General features: G+C 43.0%; 1 protein-coding gene across 8 annotated transcripts in view; it reads left to right on the top strand.

Annotated features, from left to right (window-relative positions):
• COL16A1 (collagen type XVI alpha 1 chain) overlaps positions 1-16,089 on the top strand; it is a 237,183-nt gene that overhangs the window by 115,092 nt on the left and 106,002 nt on the right. For all 8 annotated transcript variants that reach the window (XM_040424536.1, XM_040424542.1, XM_040424541.1 and 5 more), the window contains exons 9-10: positions 4,842-4,886; positions 11,759-11,794. In XM_040424536.1, coding sequence (XP_040280470.1) covers positions 4,842-4,886; positions 11,759-11,794 — 81 coding nt within the window. The remainder of the gene's footprint in view (positions 1-4,841; positions 4,887-11,758; positions 11,795-16,089) is intronic.

Below are 16,089 nucleotides of genomic sequence, written 5' to 3'. Positions count from 1 at the left end.
AACAATAAACACACTGTGGCTGTTGCCGCAGGCAACGACATGGGTGGCAAGCGTGTCCTGGGAGTCAGCCCAAAGGCCGGGACACTGCCACCACATGTACATCATACCACCAAACGTTGCCACGGACAGCCACAGTGCAGGGAAAATGTCAGTGCACACCAAACATAAACAAAGTGCACACAGACATACAAAAGTGCTACAAACGCACACATAACTCCAAGGGAACCGCACACATAGCTGTTGTCCGCGGCAACCGTACCTGAGGCTAACTACATTATGCCTCAAGCTGCGGTTGACACTAGAACCCAAAACCGCGGGCAACAGTATGCGGCTCCCAAGGAGTCACGGCCATAACCGTGGCCGTGACAGCTGGCTGTTTTTAGAAGCCTGCCAAGACCCGGCCTGGAACGTGGGGAGTAGTCACCCACCCAGCACTTTGACTACTCCCAGTAAGAGCCGTCCCAGATCAGCTATTTACAGCCATACTAAATAGCAAAGTGTCAATCAGCATTAACTGGCGCTGACACATGAAAATACTGGCTCTTCTTTCACAGAGGCCAGGAACCTCGGTGACACATACCTACCATCAATGACGACCCCTTGTACCTTCCTACAGGTGTCGCAAGGATATTTCAGTATGTTTGCTAATGAACCTAGAATAACTAAAATCAGGGATCAGCATACTCAGGAGCTCATGAATATCATGAATCATTGGCATGCGCTGGAGCTGTTCAGTACAACATTTTATCAAAATGGGTGGGTCAATTAAATAAAGTGACCCAGTATTTTGCTAAGGGGATCTGTCACTAGTTTATGTTGCCCTTAGTTAGGACACCATAAAACTGAAGACAAATTCCCTTTAAAGGGGTTGTGCCTAGTGTTGGGTGCGTATATTCGAATCGTGAATTTTAACAAATATCGCCACATCGAGAATTCGCGAATATTTAGAATATAGTGCTATATATTCGTATTCTCAAATATTCTAGATTTTTTTTTCATCAGTTACCTCCCTTCTTGCTTGTGGGCCAATGAGAAGGCTGCAATGTCTTTGTCTGAGCTTAGTAACATCCCCAGCAACCAATAGGAAAGTTGCCTACCCCTTACTATATAAGAAACCGCCATTTTCTGTAGTTTTATGGAGTTTTGAGAGAGACAGCAGTGTCATTGCTGTGCTCCGTGCTTTCCACTCATTACATTAGATAGTTAGCTTACATATATAATACAGATAGTTAGTGGAAGATAGTCAGTGTAGGTTATATACTGATATAGTGTAGCTGATAGTTTCCAGTGCAGGGTGTTAGGTAGTGTGACAATACTTAGTGCATTAATCAGTAATATGTAGTCAGACCTGTTAAAATGTTGCACGTATTGCGCAAAAATATGAGCATCATTAATTGCTGATTTGCGCAATCGCGAATATATTGGAGCACTCTATCTGCGTATAAAGCTATTGTAATGTTCTGCCGTGCCAACCATTTTCTCCAGTCTCAGGAAACTTCTAGCAGCTTGAAAAATGTAGCAAAAGTGACCCATGCCTGTATTGCGCGCGCAATACGCACATATTACATTGCCGTTTTCGCAATCAAGAAAATAATCGCAAATTCTCAAATTTGCTAATATATGGTGACATTTTCGTGAAATATTTTGTGAAATCAAGTCGAGCATGAGTCTTGCTGCTCAATTCATTCTCTATGTGAATGTCACATAGAGCTGAATGCCGTACTCAGCTAACTCTGGCAGTCCCATAGAGAATGAATGGAGTGGCTGGGCACATGCTCAACTCGCCACTCCATCAGATTGGTGGAATAGGACCCTAGTTCTCAGGATTTGTGGATGTCCCAGTGGTGGTTACCCCAGTGATCTGTTAGTTACCCCTTTATTGTTAGGGGATAACTTCTAAACTTGGCACAACCCCTTTAAGTTCTCAGTGTGTCATCTAATACAGGAAAGTCATATAACAAAAACTGTGTGTGACATGAACCAAATAATCAGTTAAATTTACCATTCAGTGTGACCCTTGTTCCTGGCTTTCTTTGCATAGAAGATCCATCTGTGGTTGATACGAGGTGACTGAGCAGAACATAGTTCTGCAGTTAGCCTGCTTCATGATGGCTTTCATTCGTGAGATTTGCTCGGCAAATATATTGACCCAAGGAGTGACAGCATTGCAAATGTAATTTTCTTCAAACTTCTCTGGAAGTGATGTCTAACAGGACCGTGTGTTTTCTTTGGATGTTTCAAGTGATATGCACAGCTCACAAGACTTCACTGGAAGTCAATCTGTTGCATTTCAATATCATCATTATATCAATCTATTCAAAAACTGACAAGTCCATGTCTTTCATATTAAGCTTGTCTGGACACGTGAGAAACAAAAACATTGGACCATATCTCTGAAAATCTTGGAATCTCCTTGGAAATGCTGACTCTAGCTCTTATATGTACAGTTAGATATGTTGACTGAATGACAAATGGAAAATTCTCTCTCAAGTGCTGGAAATAGTGGAGTGCCTCATGTCTGTGTCCTTCACACAAACTTTAAGTTTGGACGTGAATCCTTTCCACATTTCAAACAGCCTCCTGACTGTTTGTCCAGCTCTCTACATGCAGACATGGCCTTCCAGCAAATATATGGCTAAAATAAATATACAGTATAATAAAAAAGGACATGTCACTGCTCTTCTGAATCCACCTAAGGGGCTAGATTATCATCTAGGGACCAGTGTATCAAGGACCAGTATATTAGTAAGAATGTTAGTAAGAATATGGTTAGTGGGGGGGGGGGGGGGGGGCATATACTGGTTCCTCAGACAATGATCCCCATATACTTGTCCCCTATACACTGAACCCCCATACAACAGTTCCCATATACTGATCCTCCATACATTGGTTCCCAGATTCTGATCCTCATACTCTGATCTTCATACACTCGTCCCACATAAGTAGAAAAAAGCTGCAGCGCTTACCTGGTCACATGCAAGGAGACACGGAATTGCTTGACCTGAACGCGGCCACGTAGAAACTCGAAAATTTAAAATGGATTCCAGCTCCACATAAAATCTATTGTCTTCGGATTGAAAACCAGACATCATGAAGGTAGACAGAAAAAATAATTCACAGTGACGAGTTTCGGGCTCCTTAATTACTGCCCTTCATCATGACATATCATAATGAAGGGCAGTAATTAAGGAGCCCGAAACGCGTCACTGTGAATTATTTTTTCTGTCTACCTTCATGATGTCTGGTTTTTAATCCAAAGCCAATAAATATGACCTTTTATGAGGAGCTGGAATCCATTTTTTCTTTTGACTCGTCCCACATAGTAACCATCCCCACCATCTCCTCCAGCAATCACATTCCATCCTCCTTCCAACTCTCCCCCACAAGTCCATTACATACTTTTTAAAATTGTGGCAGTGCTGAGGGAGACTTGCAGGAACCAAACAAAGAGACAAGCAGGGCTGAAGCAGGCAGCAGCAGGTACAAAGGCAGCGCTGAGTGGAATGGCCTTGTGCCATAGTAGACAGACCCACTCTCCTTTCCAGCTCCTCTTTGGTGGGCAGACATGCCTAGGGTGTGGCACATCTGTCTACTAGGTGAAGGCAGTGGTGGTGGCGGGCTGGATGTAAATATTGACAAGACTATAAAGCCATGGTGGCATTGGCATAGATGATTGCAGTGCAGCAGCGGTGTAGGGTCGCAGTCAGCATGCCAGTAAAATATGGCCCGCGTGCCACCACTGGAACACATGCCATAGGAAGGGTCTACAGCACAACAATAGCCACATGATCTTACATCCTTTGAGACACAATAAACATACAGTATATCAAGTATACTGATTAATTTCTATATTATATATTGTATTTATTTGTAATCAGTTTTTCCTTCCTTCTCTTTTCTCCCTTTCTCCTAGATGGGGTGGGGTTATATTATTTCACTTTCTCAGTTTTTTTATGTATTAGATTGATTGTGTAATACAGATTTAAAAAAGAAAAAAATATATAAAAAGTATTTATAATCAGTAAAAGCCTTTTTAGGAAAAGGCTGCTAGAAGTGATGATTCTTTGATTCCATACTCCGATATCCATCATAGTTCAGGGCTTTACATGAAATATAACTCTCTAGTTGTAAATGATATCCTCTATATAGATTAAATGTATCAGTATCGAAATTGCATCCATAAATCATTGGAGAGGAGCTTACAAAATAGAAATTGTAATTCTCTGTAATAGTCTGAGAGCAGGAAATCTGTGTTTAATATTGTCGAAGAAGCCCCATTTATGCGGCTTGCGTCAATAGATCATATTTTCCATTGTCAATCTCTGCCAAAAATACAGAAGAAGAGATCGGAATTGACAACAGACGGGAGAGTGTTATAAAACCAGAGGAAGGGAAGGAAAGAGTAGTGCTTCTTAGCAAGTAGACAGCATCCAAGAAAGGAGAAGAATGGACATTTTGTTCCTTGTGTGTGGGCACAAATCATTCCTAAATAGAGATGAAGTATAAGAAAGGAATGAAAAATATTTTTTATTGTGAGCTTCCTCAAAAAACATAGTGAATGAAATGCTATCATCCCACACAGACTACTACTCTATCCACAAACTGCTTTTCATCAGCTATACCAAGGATCAGCAACCTTTTGTAGTCCAGCTGTTGTGAAACTACAATTCCCAGCATGCTCCATTCATTTCTATATGAGAGTAGAGCAATAATGCATGTTGGGAGTTGTAGTTTCACAACAGCTGGAGTGCCGGAGGTTGCCTACCCCTGTGTTATGCCATGCGCCATGTTAGCTGGGTCCATTGGAAATATATTTTAATATCTTCTATTTTCATTTGTAGGGGAAGAAGATTTCATCAGGGTTGCATGTAGACCTTCCTCCAGAGGTGAGTATTACAAATCCAAATGCAGAATTCAGGAAATACAATCGTAAAGACTTTTGTAAATAGAGTCCAGCAATCTAACTTCTAAACCAGAATGCACGGTGAATATCAATAATAATAATAATAGTAGAGTGGCCAAAACGGTTGTTAAAAACATGCAACCTCTCCTGACATGTCTGTTTTAGTAACCCATTCATTAAAAATCCAACGATCTGTTCTTGCATCGTTCCTTTATTATTAGGAGTGTGCCCCTGCACAATCTGACACTGTCAGCAATGATTGGATAATGTCAGACTGTGCAGGGACACCCCCCAACTGCCCGGCAACACCCATCTGAACCTTCATTGCAAACTGCCAGTGGCGGTATCTGCAATTATTGTAAATAGTTTTGTATTGTATCATTATGTATTGTTCATGTTTTGGCCGTTAGTTCCAGTAAGGTAATGGTTGCCAAATGGTTGGCAGTAACAGGGCTAACCACCCTGTTCCTCCCCTCTTGGTAGGACTAGGCTGGTCCCACTTTCTGCCAGGAGGGTGAGTTCCTGTCCAGAAACAGTGAGGAGAGGAAGCACACTGCAGAGCTCCTCCTGTAAAGGATTCTCCAGAGAAAACAACTAAAGTCATCCTCAATCAAATACTTGAGAGAAACAGCAGACAGACAGCAGAGTGAACAACTCAACACCTCCATCAAAGACACTGCTGGAAGGTGAGGGACTACACCTAAGACACCTATCACCCAAATTACCATATAGTGGATATCTACACCCAAAAGGGTTAAATTGCAGCCATCCAACCTGCCTCCATATTCCTTACTGGTTCCAGAAATTGCACTTGGAGCCCGTTGCTATTGAATGTACCAAAAGTTATATGCTGCACTTAGGAAAAGAAACTGTTATACGTTCACTTCTGGCCTCAATCTTAAAAACTGCATTTCCACCGCACCAGTCCTCCAGGGCTCGGTAGACTAGTAATTCATTCATAACATGTAGCAGGAATAATAAAGGAATGACACATCACAGAGTCATGAGAAAATAGATGCTCCAAAACTGTTATTACAAGGAGGATACAAGTACATGTAGTTGCTGAAACAAACAATGTCAGGGCAAGTTCTTTAAAGGAGTATTCTGGTTTCCGGAAATAAATGTTTTTCTTCCACAATGTTCCAATACATTTTCCAATATGTTCATCTCTCGCATAAATGGCACGTGGTGCCCCACAATTTTCAAGTCATTTTTGCAATGCTGCAAACTCGTGACACACTTTCTCCACAGTAGCATGTGAACAGTTCATAAACTATACAGTTATACAGGGAGTGCAGAATTATTAGGCAAGTTGTATTTTTGAGGATTAATTTTATTATTGAACAACAACCATGTTCTCAATGAACCCAAAAAACTCATTAATATCAAAGCTGAATATTTTTGGAAGTAGTTTTTAGTTTGTTTTTAGTTTTAGCTATTTTAGGGGGATATCTGTGTGTGCAGGTGACTATTACTGTGCATAATTATTAGGCAACTTAACAAAAAACAAATATATACCCATTTCAATTATTTATTTTTACCAGTGAAACCAATGTTATATCAATCTCAACATTCACAAATATACATTTCTGACATTCAAAAACAAAACAAAAACAAATCAGTGACCAATATAGCCACCTTTCTTTGCAAGGACACTCAAAAGCCTGCCATCCATGGATTCTGTCAGTGTTTTGATCTGTTCACCATCAACATTGCGTGCAGCAGCAACCACAGCCTCCCAGACACTGTTCAGAGAGGTGTACTGTTTTCCCTCCTTGTAAATCTCACATTTGATGATGGACCACAGGTTCTCAATGGGGTTCAGATCAGGTGAACAAGGAGGCCATGTCATTAGATTTTCTTCTTTTATACCCTTTCTTGCCAGCCACGCTGTGGAGTACTTGGACGCGTGTGATGGAGCATTGTCCTGCATGAAAATCATGTTTTTCTTGAAGGATGCAGACTTCTTCCTGTACCACTGCTTGAAGAAGGTGTCTTCCAGAAACTGGCAGTAGGACTGGGAGTTGAGCTTGACTCCATCCTCAACCCGAAAAGGCCCCACAAGCTCATCTTTGATGATACCAGCCCAAACCAGTACTCCACCTCCACCTTGCTGGCGTCTGAGTCGGACTGGAGCTCTCTGCCCTTTACCAATCCAGCCACGGGCCCATCCATCTGGCCCATCAAGACTCACTCTCATTTCATCAGTCCATAAAACCTTAGAAAAATCAGTCTTGAGATATTTCTTGGCCCAGTCTTGACGTTTCAGCTTGTGTGTCTTGTTCAGTGGTGGTCGTCTTTCAGCCTTTCTTACCTTGGCCATGTCTCTGAGTATTGCACACCTTGTGCTTTTGGGCACTCCAGTGATGTTGCAGCTCTGAAATATGGCCAAACTGGTGGCAAGTGGCATCTTGGCAGCTGCACGCTTGACTTTTCTCAGTTCATGGGCAGTTATTTTGCGCCTTGGTTTTTCCACACGCTTCTTGCGACCCTGTTGACTATTTTGAATGAAACGCTTGATTGTTCGAGGATCACGCTTCAGAAGCTTTGCAATTTTAAGAGTGCTGCATCCCTCTGCAAGATATCTCACTATTTTTGACTTTTCTGAGCCTGTCAAGTCCTTCTTTTGACCCATTTTGCCAAAGGAAAGGAAGTTGCCTAATAATTATGCACACATAATATAGGGTGTTGATGTCATTAGACCACACCCCTTCTCATTACAGAGATGCACATCACCTAATATGCTTAATTGGTAGTAGGCTTTCGAGCCTATACAGCTTGGAGTAAGACAACATGCATAAAGAGGATGATGTGGTCAAAATACTCATTTGCCTAATAATTCTGCACTCCCTGTATATTGCCACCCTTGGCCTAAAAGCCGATAATCATCACTTTTTGCAACTCTGATAAATCGCCCTTTTACCCATGACAGCAACGATGGATATATGTGCAGACAGCCTATTGCACACCTTACATACCCACCAAGCCAGCTCCCGACACATGATTTTTTTTCATGAGCTACACACTGCCGATGTCGAAAGTAGGAAGTGGTCATACTAATGCTCCCAGACTGTGTAATACCGCCTGCATTCTAGCACTGTGCAGCTCTAGGGTCTTAGGGACAGTGAGTCTAAATGGGAACAGTAATTGATGACAATCTCTGTACAGTGAATATATTGAAAATATTGGTGTTATATAGACTAAACTAAAACTTATTTCATAAACTTACCTGTCCAAGCTCCAGTGGCAAGATCCTCGGCACAGTCCCGCTGGGAGAGACGTGCTGCTAAGCCATGCACCCTAGTGATGCAACTGCATCCTTAGTAACAAGATGCAATGCTCTGTTTCTCCCTGCAGCGGGTGTGTGCATGGGGGAGATTAGCAGTGGGCTGATTGCTCAGCTGCTCTATTCCTGTGTGCTAGAATTTCTGACTAATGGAGCACCTATCAAGTGCTGATCCAGGGATTCAGTGCTCTATTTAAACCTCTTCCTGGCCATATACCAGTGCCAGTGATAGTCTAATTTAAGCTCACTAGGTAGGTTCCTGGTTCTTGTTCCTGTGCTGATTTGAATTGCTCGTATTTTTGACCTCAGCTCGTTCTTTGACCACATCCTGTCTCTCGTGATTTGTACACTGCATCCCGTCTGGTTCTGACCTCGGTTCGTCTTTTCACCACTCTCTGTCTCTCATTTTGTTCTGTGTTATCCTCATGGTTCTGACCCAGTTACGTACGACTCTGTGTGTTGTTTGTCTTCTTTGTGTTTGTCTGTCTCTGCACCTTAGTAGAATAGGGACTATTGACCAGTTACGGTCTTGCTACCTAGGGCTTGCACTGCAAGTAGGTAAGGAACGGGGACCGGGTTCTAGGTTAGGGATCACAGTCCATGTCTGTTCCTACCCACAGGCGTTACAGCTTATGCATCTTATAATGAGATTTAAAGGAGTGTTATTTTTTCTGTTGCAAAAAAAAGGAAAGAATAGGTTAAAAATCGAATCATGAATCACTTAACCAACAACCACCCCCCATTCTGATGCGGTCCGTTTCCACGCTGCTCTCTACTTCCTGTTCCCAGCTCGACACACAGGAAAAAACTGGAAATGCCCTTTCAGCTAATCTGGCTGAGGCAGGTCACCACTGAGAATTAAAGGGGTTGTGCAGTGTTACAGTAATGATGACCTATCCTCAGTTTAGATAAATGCAGACGGTATCAGCAGCATCTCACAACATCGACTTTTATTAGGACTTCAAAGCAACAATACACAAAGCAGCCACGTTTCGGCTGATATACAGCCTTTGTCAAGCCTGATACCGTCTGCATTTATCTACATATTCTGGCCGTTGGATCCAGGGCCATTGGTGAGGCTGTTGCATCTACAAGAATACATCAATAAGGACCGAGCGGTGCTGCTTCTACATTTTGTTTATTGCTATCCTCAGTTTAGGTAATCAATATCAGATCGGAGGGAGTACGACTTCTAGCACCCCCGCCGATCAGCTGTTTGAAGAGGTAGCGGCACTTGTACCAGCACTGCAACTTCTTTACTGTTGAACTGAATGCTGGCTGGATAATAGCAGCGGTGCAGTTCTGTTCGCTTGAAAGGGACACGCAGTTGTAGTTACACTGCATTATCGCTACAATTTAGACAGCATTCTGTTAAACAGCAAGGAGGATGTGGCGGTCACACAAGCGCAGCAGCCTCTTCAAACAGCTGATCGGCAGGAGGTGTCTGATACTGATTACCTATCCTGAGGTTAGGCCATCATTATGCTAGCATTGTACCACCCTCACCAATCTGAATGTGTGTGCAGTTGTCATCCAACTGTAGCAACAGAGCCATCAATAATGGACAGATGCAGTCTTTCCCTTGTGTGGTCTGCTCTATGTGCAGTACAGAACATTTTCTTTTTGAAGCCGTCACCATTTTAGCTTGTTTCTCTTTACAAAGACACAATGGAGCAGAACACACATCATGACATCAAACATTATTACCGAAAGCATCACCTTTGGAACAAAAAGATAAATTGTGAAGTCTAAAAAGTAATTATAAATACAATAGTTTATTCACGCGGAAACCAACTCTGGCACAAATAGCCATTGGCACAATTTTATTGTTTCTCTAATTTCTGATGATTACTGTTTCAGTAAACTCTATATTCTTGATTACATTTGGACACTGCAATCTGTTTAGATTAGACTTCGTTCACATCACCGTTCAGCCTTTCCGTTCGGGGCAGGAAAACGGAAAGGACGAATTCGGCACATAACTGAGCCAAACGGAGCCCATGGGCCCCGTAGACTATAATGGGGTCCGTTAGATTGTGCATGCAGGAGCGGAAAGGCTGAACGGTGATGTGAACGAAGCCTTACGTTTAGTTACAATGCTGCACATTTGAATAAAGAGCATTTTAAGGCAGAAGAATAGCTTGGATGAATCTTTTTTTATTTGCAGTCATATATTCACATGGTAAGCATATTCCACCATGGATGGAAAGAATCCTAAATGTGTGAACATGCCCTAACACTAATGAGATGCTCATGCGGCAGGTTATGCCCCCAGAATTTTGGCAGGGCTGAGTGATGTCTGTGATGAAGTGCTGCAGTTTGTGCAACCGCTGGTTTAAAGACCAAGACCATGGCAAGAAGTAACATGTCCTTTCTTGGCACAGTGCTTGAAGCCGTAACTGGTGTACACTCACAGTTTAGTTCCACTCAATAGACGTACGCTGAGAGCAGGTACTTGGCATCCAAAGTGAACAACCGCAGCAGAAACCATGGATGTTTATGCCATGTTATAATCCACAGTGTGAGCATACACTTAGCATTTTTGGATCACACAAGGACCCTATTTGTGAAGGAACCAATAATCTGTCTAGGGGAATCAGGGATGGGACAATGAGTATGAATGATAGGGAGCCACAATGTAATAATTGTTTTTTTAAAGTAGTGTTTTGTTTTAAATTTTTTACCAATCAGTGTTTCACCATATAAATAAGAACACTATGGATTGGTGAAGAAAAGTGCAACAAGGGGCTGTTAAATGATAGATTGTCCATCCAATAGCTATCATGCTGAACTTCCAGCACCAGCGCTCATGGGGAATATTCTGAAACAAACAGCTTGTTTCATCCCTGAGATGAGACCCTGGAGAGGACTCAGTCATGGTTGGTTCCCATCCTGTTGTAGTGAGAACACGTAAAGGACATCCTTCTCCATAGGCAATGTTATCAAAAAAACGTAAGGAGGGAATTGCAAGGATGGTGAATTGCAGTGGATGGTGCAGGCAAGCAAGCACCAGGCCCGGCGGCCCTGGTTGGCATTATCAAGCATCATAAGGTGAAATGCACATGACCGTATCCGTTTTGCAGCTTGCAAATAGCAGATCTGCAAAACATGGATACCGGCCAAGTGCATGCCGCCATTTTTTTTAAACTCCTATAACTCCACAAAACAAACAGAATAGGACATGTGCTATCTTTTTTGCAGCAGCTCAGAACGAATATAGATGGTGTGCTGTCCACATTTTTTGCGGCCCCATTGAAATGAATAGGTCCGATCCACAAAAAATGCGGATCGGATGCTGACCAAAAATGCAGTTGTGTGCATGGGGCCTAAGGGGGGTTTTGAGATATGGTAAGGGCCCTCTTTCCTCTATGTTCATTGTTCAATGCATAATAAGTTCATTTTGCACCTTAAAGGGGTTGGCCCATATCAGAAATTGGTGGCGTATCACTAGGATATTCAACCAATGTCAATTACTGTATCTGAGGATTCCACCTTTGCGTTCTTTTAAACTGTTTAACACATCATATCTATGACTATTTTTGACTATCCTTTTTTTTCTTTTAATACAGTGTGCTTCATGTGCATTTCGACTTCCAGAACCTAATGTAAGTACCTAGTTAGCACTAACTCAATATGCAATTGGATCAAACAGGATTTACCTAATAACCAGTAGGTAATATCAGCGTTTAACAATTCAGGCCAAAGGTCACATTAAAGTAATGTTTTAGACTTTGTAAGCAATGGGCAGGGCCGGTTTTAGAAAAAATGTGGACCTGGGCAAAATCAAAAGGGGGGTCCCACATATTATAATAATGTGCTAAAAACACAGTCCGACGTCCGACACTCCTGCTGATCAGCTGTTTGAGGAGACGGCGCGTGCTGTTCACTGCTGCCATCCCATAGACCTACAGCAGCAGAGCAGGAAGAGAGACGGCACGTGCCTCCTGTTTCCCCAATGCAGACCACAGTTTTATCTGTAGCTTGTGTTGCTGCGTCCTGATGCATGCGGTTCCAATGACATCACCACTGCTGCTCCGGGTCTCACGTGATGACGTCATCATGCAAGACCCAGAGCAGGAGGTTGCAGTGATGTCATTTCGGCTTCTTGCTCTGTTCTAACGCCTCACAGGCTTGTGAAGTTTGACCACCATGATCCATCCTTGTGGCTGCCCCATACAGTATAACGTCTCCTTGTGGCTGCCCCCCACAGTATAATGTCACCTTGTGGCTGCGCCCATACTGTATAATGTCACCTTGTGGCCGACCCATACAGTATAATGTCACCTTGTGCCCCCACACAGTATAACATCTCCTTGTGGCTGCCCCATACAGTATAATGTCTCCTTGTGGCTGCCCCCCACAGTATATTGTCACCTTGCGGCTGCGCCCATACAGTATAATGTCACCTTGTGGCCGACCCATACAGTATAATGTCACCTTGTGCCCCCACACAGTATAACATCTCCTTGTGGCTGCCCCCCACAGTATAATGTCACCTTGTGGCTGCCCCCATACAGTATAACGTCTCCTTGTGGCTGCCCCCCACAGTATATTGTCACCTTGTGGCTACCCCCATACAGTATAATGTCTCCTTGTGGCTGCCCCATACAGTATAATGTCACCTTGTGGCTGCGCCCATACAGTATAATGTCACCTTGTGGCCGACCCATACAGTATAATGTCACCTTGTGCCCCCACACAGTATAACATCTCCTTGTGGCTGCCCCCCACAGTATAATGTCACCTTGTGGCTGCCCCCATACAGTATAACGTCTCCTTGTGGCTGCCCCCCACAGTATATTGTCACCTTGTGGCTGCCCCCATACAGTATAACGTCTCCTTGTGGCTGCCCCCCACAGTATATTGTCACCTTGTGGCTGCCCCCATACAGCATAATGTCTCCTTGTGACTGCCCCATACAGTATAATGTCACCGTGTGCCCCCACACAGTATGAACTGCTATTGAAGAATCCTGGTCTTCCATAACACCTCAGCAGTGCCATAGGCTGATAGCATCCATGCCACACCGCATTGAGGCAGTCATTGATGCAAAAGGGGCCCAAACCAAGTACTGAATACATATGCATAATTATACTTTTCAGAGGTCCTACATTTTTCTATTTAACATCCTTTTTTTTTATTGATTTCATGTAATATTCTAATTTTCTGAGATTGTGAATTCGGGGTTTTCATAAGCTGTGAGCCATGACCTCTCAAGCTACTCATTGCTTGAGTATTGTGTTTTAGCTCCTGCTTGTGCAGTCCTCTCGCCTGGAACTTGCTCTCTGGTTAGTTCCTTCTCCTTGTGGTTTACCCTGCAACTCCTGGGCACCTGCTGACCGCTCACTGATTTTCCTCTTGACTTCTCGTCTGGATCCTTGCCTTCATCTGCATTCCTGCTACCTCCTGTTCAAGACTCCAGTGCTTCCTGTGTTTAGGCCTTGTCCCCGCCATTGGATTCCAGCAGTATTCCACTAGTATCGTGACACAGGAGGTTAGAGCAGTGAAGCTCTGCTGAACTTACCAGCCCCCCTCTCTGCAACGGAGCTTTGCTGCTGTAATGATGCTAGACGCATCAGGCAGTGAAGCAGCAGAGGAAAGACTGGAGGACAGATCAGGTCATGACCCCGAAAATTCAGCTGGTCAATAAGCAGAGCAGGGAACACAGCATCTCCCTGCTTATTGACCAGCTCGGCATCTTGGGCAGATGGCAGCAGCTGCAGGGGCCAGGAGGAAGGGAGCTGTGCATTTAGGTCAGAAAGGGGGCGGGGCCATTAGCCTGGCCGGGCCCTTCACACTCACTGGCCCCATAGCAACTGCCTAGTCTGCCTATATGGGCAGTACGCCAGTTATTGCTATATAAAATGTAGACAGGCCACTAATGTGAGAAAATAGTAGCACCATAGTAAAAATTATGGGCAAAGGGGTGGCTAAAGTTTACAAACAAGGAAAGGCAGGGGTAAACCAAGTGCCAGTATCCAGAAGGATTGCTATAGGCAGAGAGTTGGATTAATATGGAACAATATTTGAATGTTGGTATCGCTTCAAGTATCTACAAGTTGTAGTCTGGGTGCAGACTTCATCAGCAGGAGGAAGTGTGGTTTACGTCACGGTAGACCGATCACATACTCCTAGATTTGCATATGTCCCGCAGGCACCTTCCATTCTTAAGGAGTGCGGTTCCACCTATTTGACCCATTCCGGTTACTATAAAGTGTTATAGTTTGTCATTGGTCTCTTCCTTTACAATAGGCAATTATCATTAAGATTGGTCAGGTTAATAATTGAACATTTTAAACCAGCCTCAAAAGGGTTGTGCAGGATCATAAAAATATCTAAAACATGTTTGCACTCCTACCGAACATAATAATGTACCTCTGAACTTCTTCGGACTGCTCTCTTCATATCTTGTGACCCTGGGGCACCATGTTGTTTACAACCAAAACTTCTGGGTTGTTTCTGAGCTACAGCCACAACACTTCCCATAGTTCTGTCAACTGCCAGCTCAGCTACAAGCACCATTCAACTTCTACATATGCAAATGGTGCTCGATATTGGCCCGGCATCAGCCCGTGTAACGGGGAAATCATAATGCTATTTAGTGGTCTGGATAGAAGTGTTTTAATATGAAGGAAAACATCCTGTATGAAAGTAATAGGACAAGCAGCAGCTGTAGATGCTTTTTGGAATCACAGCCGAACATGAATTTATTCATTACATGAGTTAAGATGAAAAAAATGCTAGAACCAAAGCAGCTGTGCATTTCTTTTCAGGTGCAAACCCTATACATACCTGTAGTTCAGGGAAAGGGGTGCATCCTTAATTAGAGTTAGGGTCATCTCTTGGGTATTAAGCCTGAAAGCTAGGGATTATCCAGACATCCCTGTGAAGGAAATAACCATGTTATTCATTATTACAAGACTATATCAGACTTCCAGAAATGCCTGACAGCTTTTAATGTAGAATACTGGAGCTGGATACAAGTTTCATGTCTCAGCCTGTCCAGTTCTACTTGTTTTTCTGCTTGTTTGAGTTTTGATAGAAGGCAGATGATACCAGGTGGAAGAGACCATGGAAATAAATAGGCAAAGCAAGAAACAAGATAAGAAAGGCTGATTCAAATATAATAGCATACAGCAGTGTGGCTGTTATGTGCTCCCAGTCTTGGATATGCTCACAGTACACAGTTGTTTAATATAAGATTGATACTTTATGTCTTTTGTATTGTTGCCACTTTCCTTTATTACATTTGTATTATTTCATTACTATAAACAATGAGAACTAAAGCTACTTTCACACTTGCGGTTTTTGCCTGATCTGGCAGGGATCAGCAAAAACACTTCCATTACCGATAATATAACCGTCTGCATCAGTTATAAATGGATCCGGTTGTATTATCTTTAACTTAGCAATCACTGATCCGTCATGAACACCATTGAAAGTCAATGGGGGGGCGGATCCGCTTTCTATTGTGTCTGTTTTTCTCCACATCCCATGATGGAAAGAAAACTGCAGCTTGCAGCGGTTTTCTGTCCGGTATGGGAACGCAACCAAACAGAACAGAATACATTCTAGTGCACTCCATTCTGTTCAGTTTTGTCCCCATTGACAATAAATGGGGACAAAATGGAAGCGTTTTTCTCCTGTATTGAGATCCTCTGTCGGATCTCAATACCAGAAAATATAAATGCAAGTGTGAAAGTAGACTAAGTATCACAAACTTTGACCCCTGATGAGTACTTTTCTTTAAGCACACGATTATATCAGTTTGCAGTCCACAAACCACGGATCCGCAAAATACGGTCATGTGCATTCCACAATTTAATGCTAGAATTGACTATTCTTGTCCGCAAAACAGAGAAGAATTGGGCATGTTCTATAGTTTGCGGAACTGCCATAT

This window comes from Bufo bufo, chromosome 3 (assembly GCF_905171765.1).
Source record: "Bufo bufo chromosome 3, aBufBuf1.1, whole genome shotgun sequence".
Lineage (NCBI taxonomy): Eukaryota > Metazoa > Chordata > Amphibia > Anura > Bufonidae > Bufo > Bufo bufo.
This window is presented reverse-complemented; position numbering and strand designations above follow the sequence as displayed.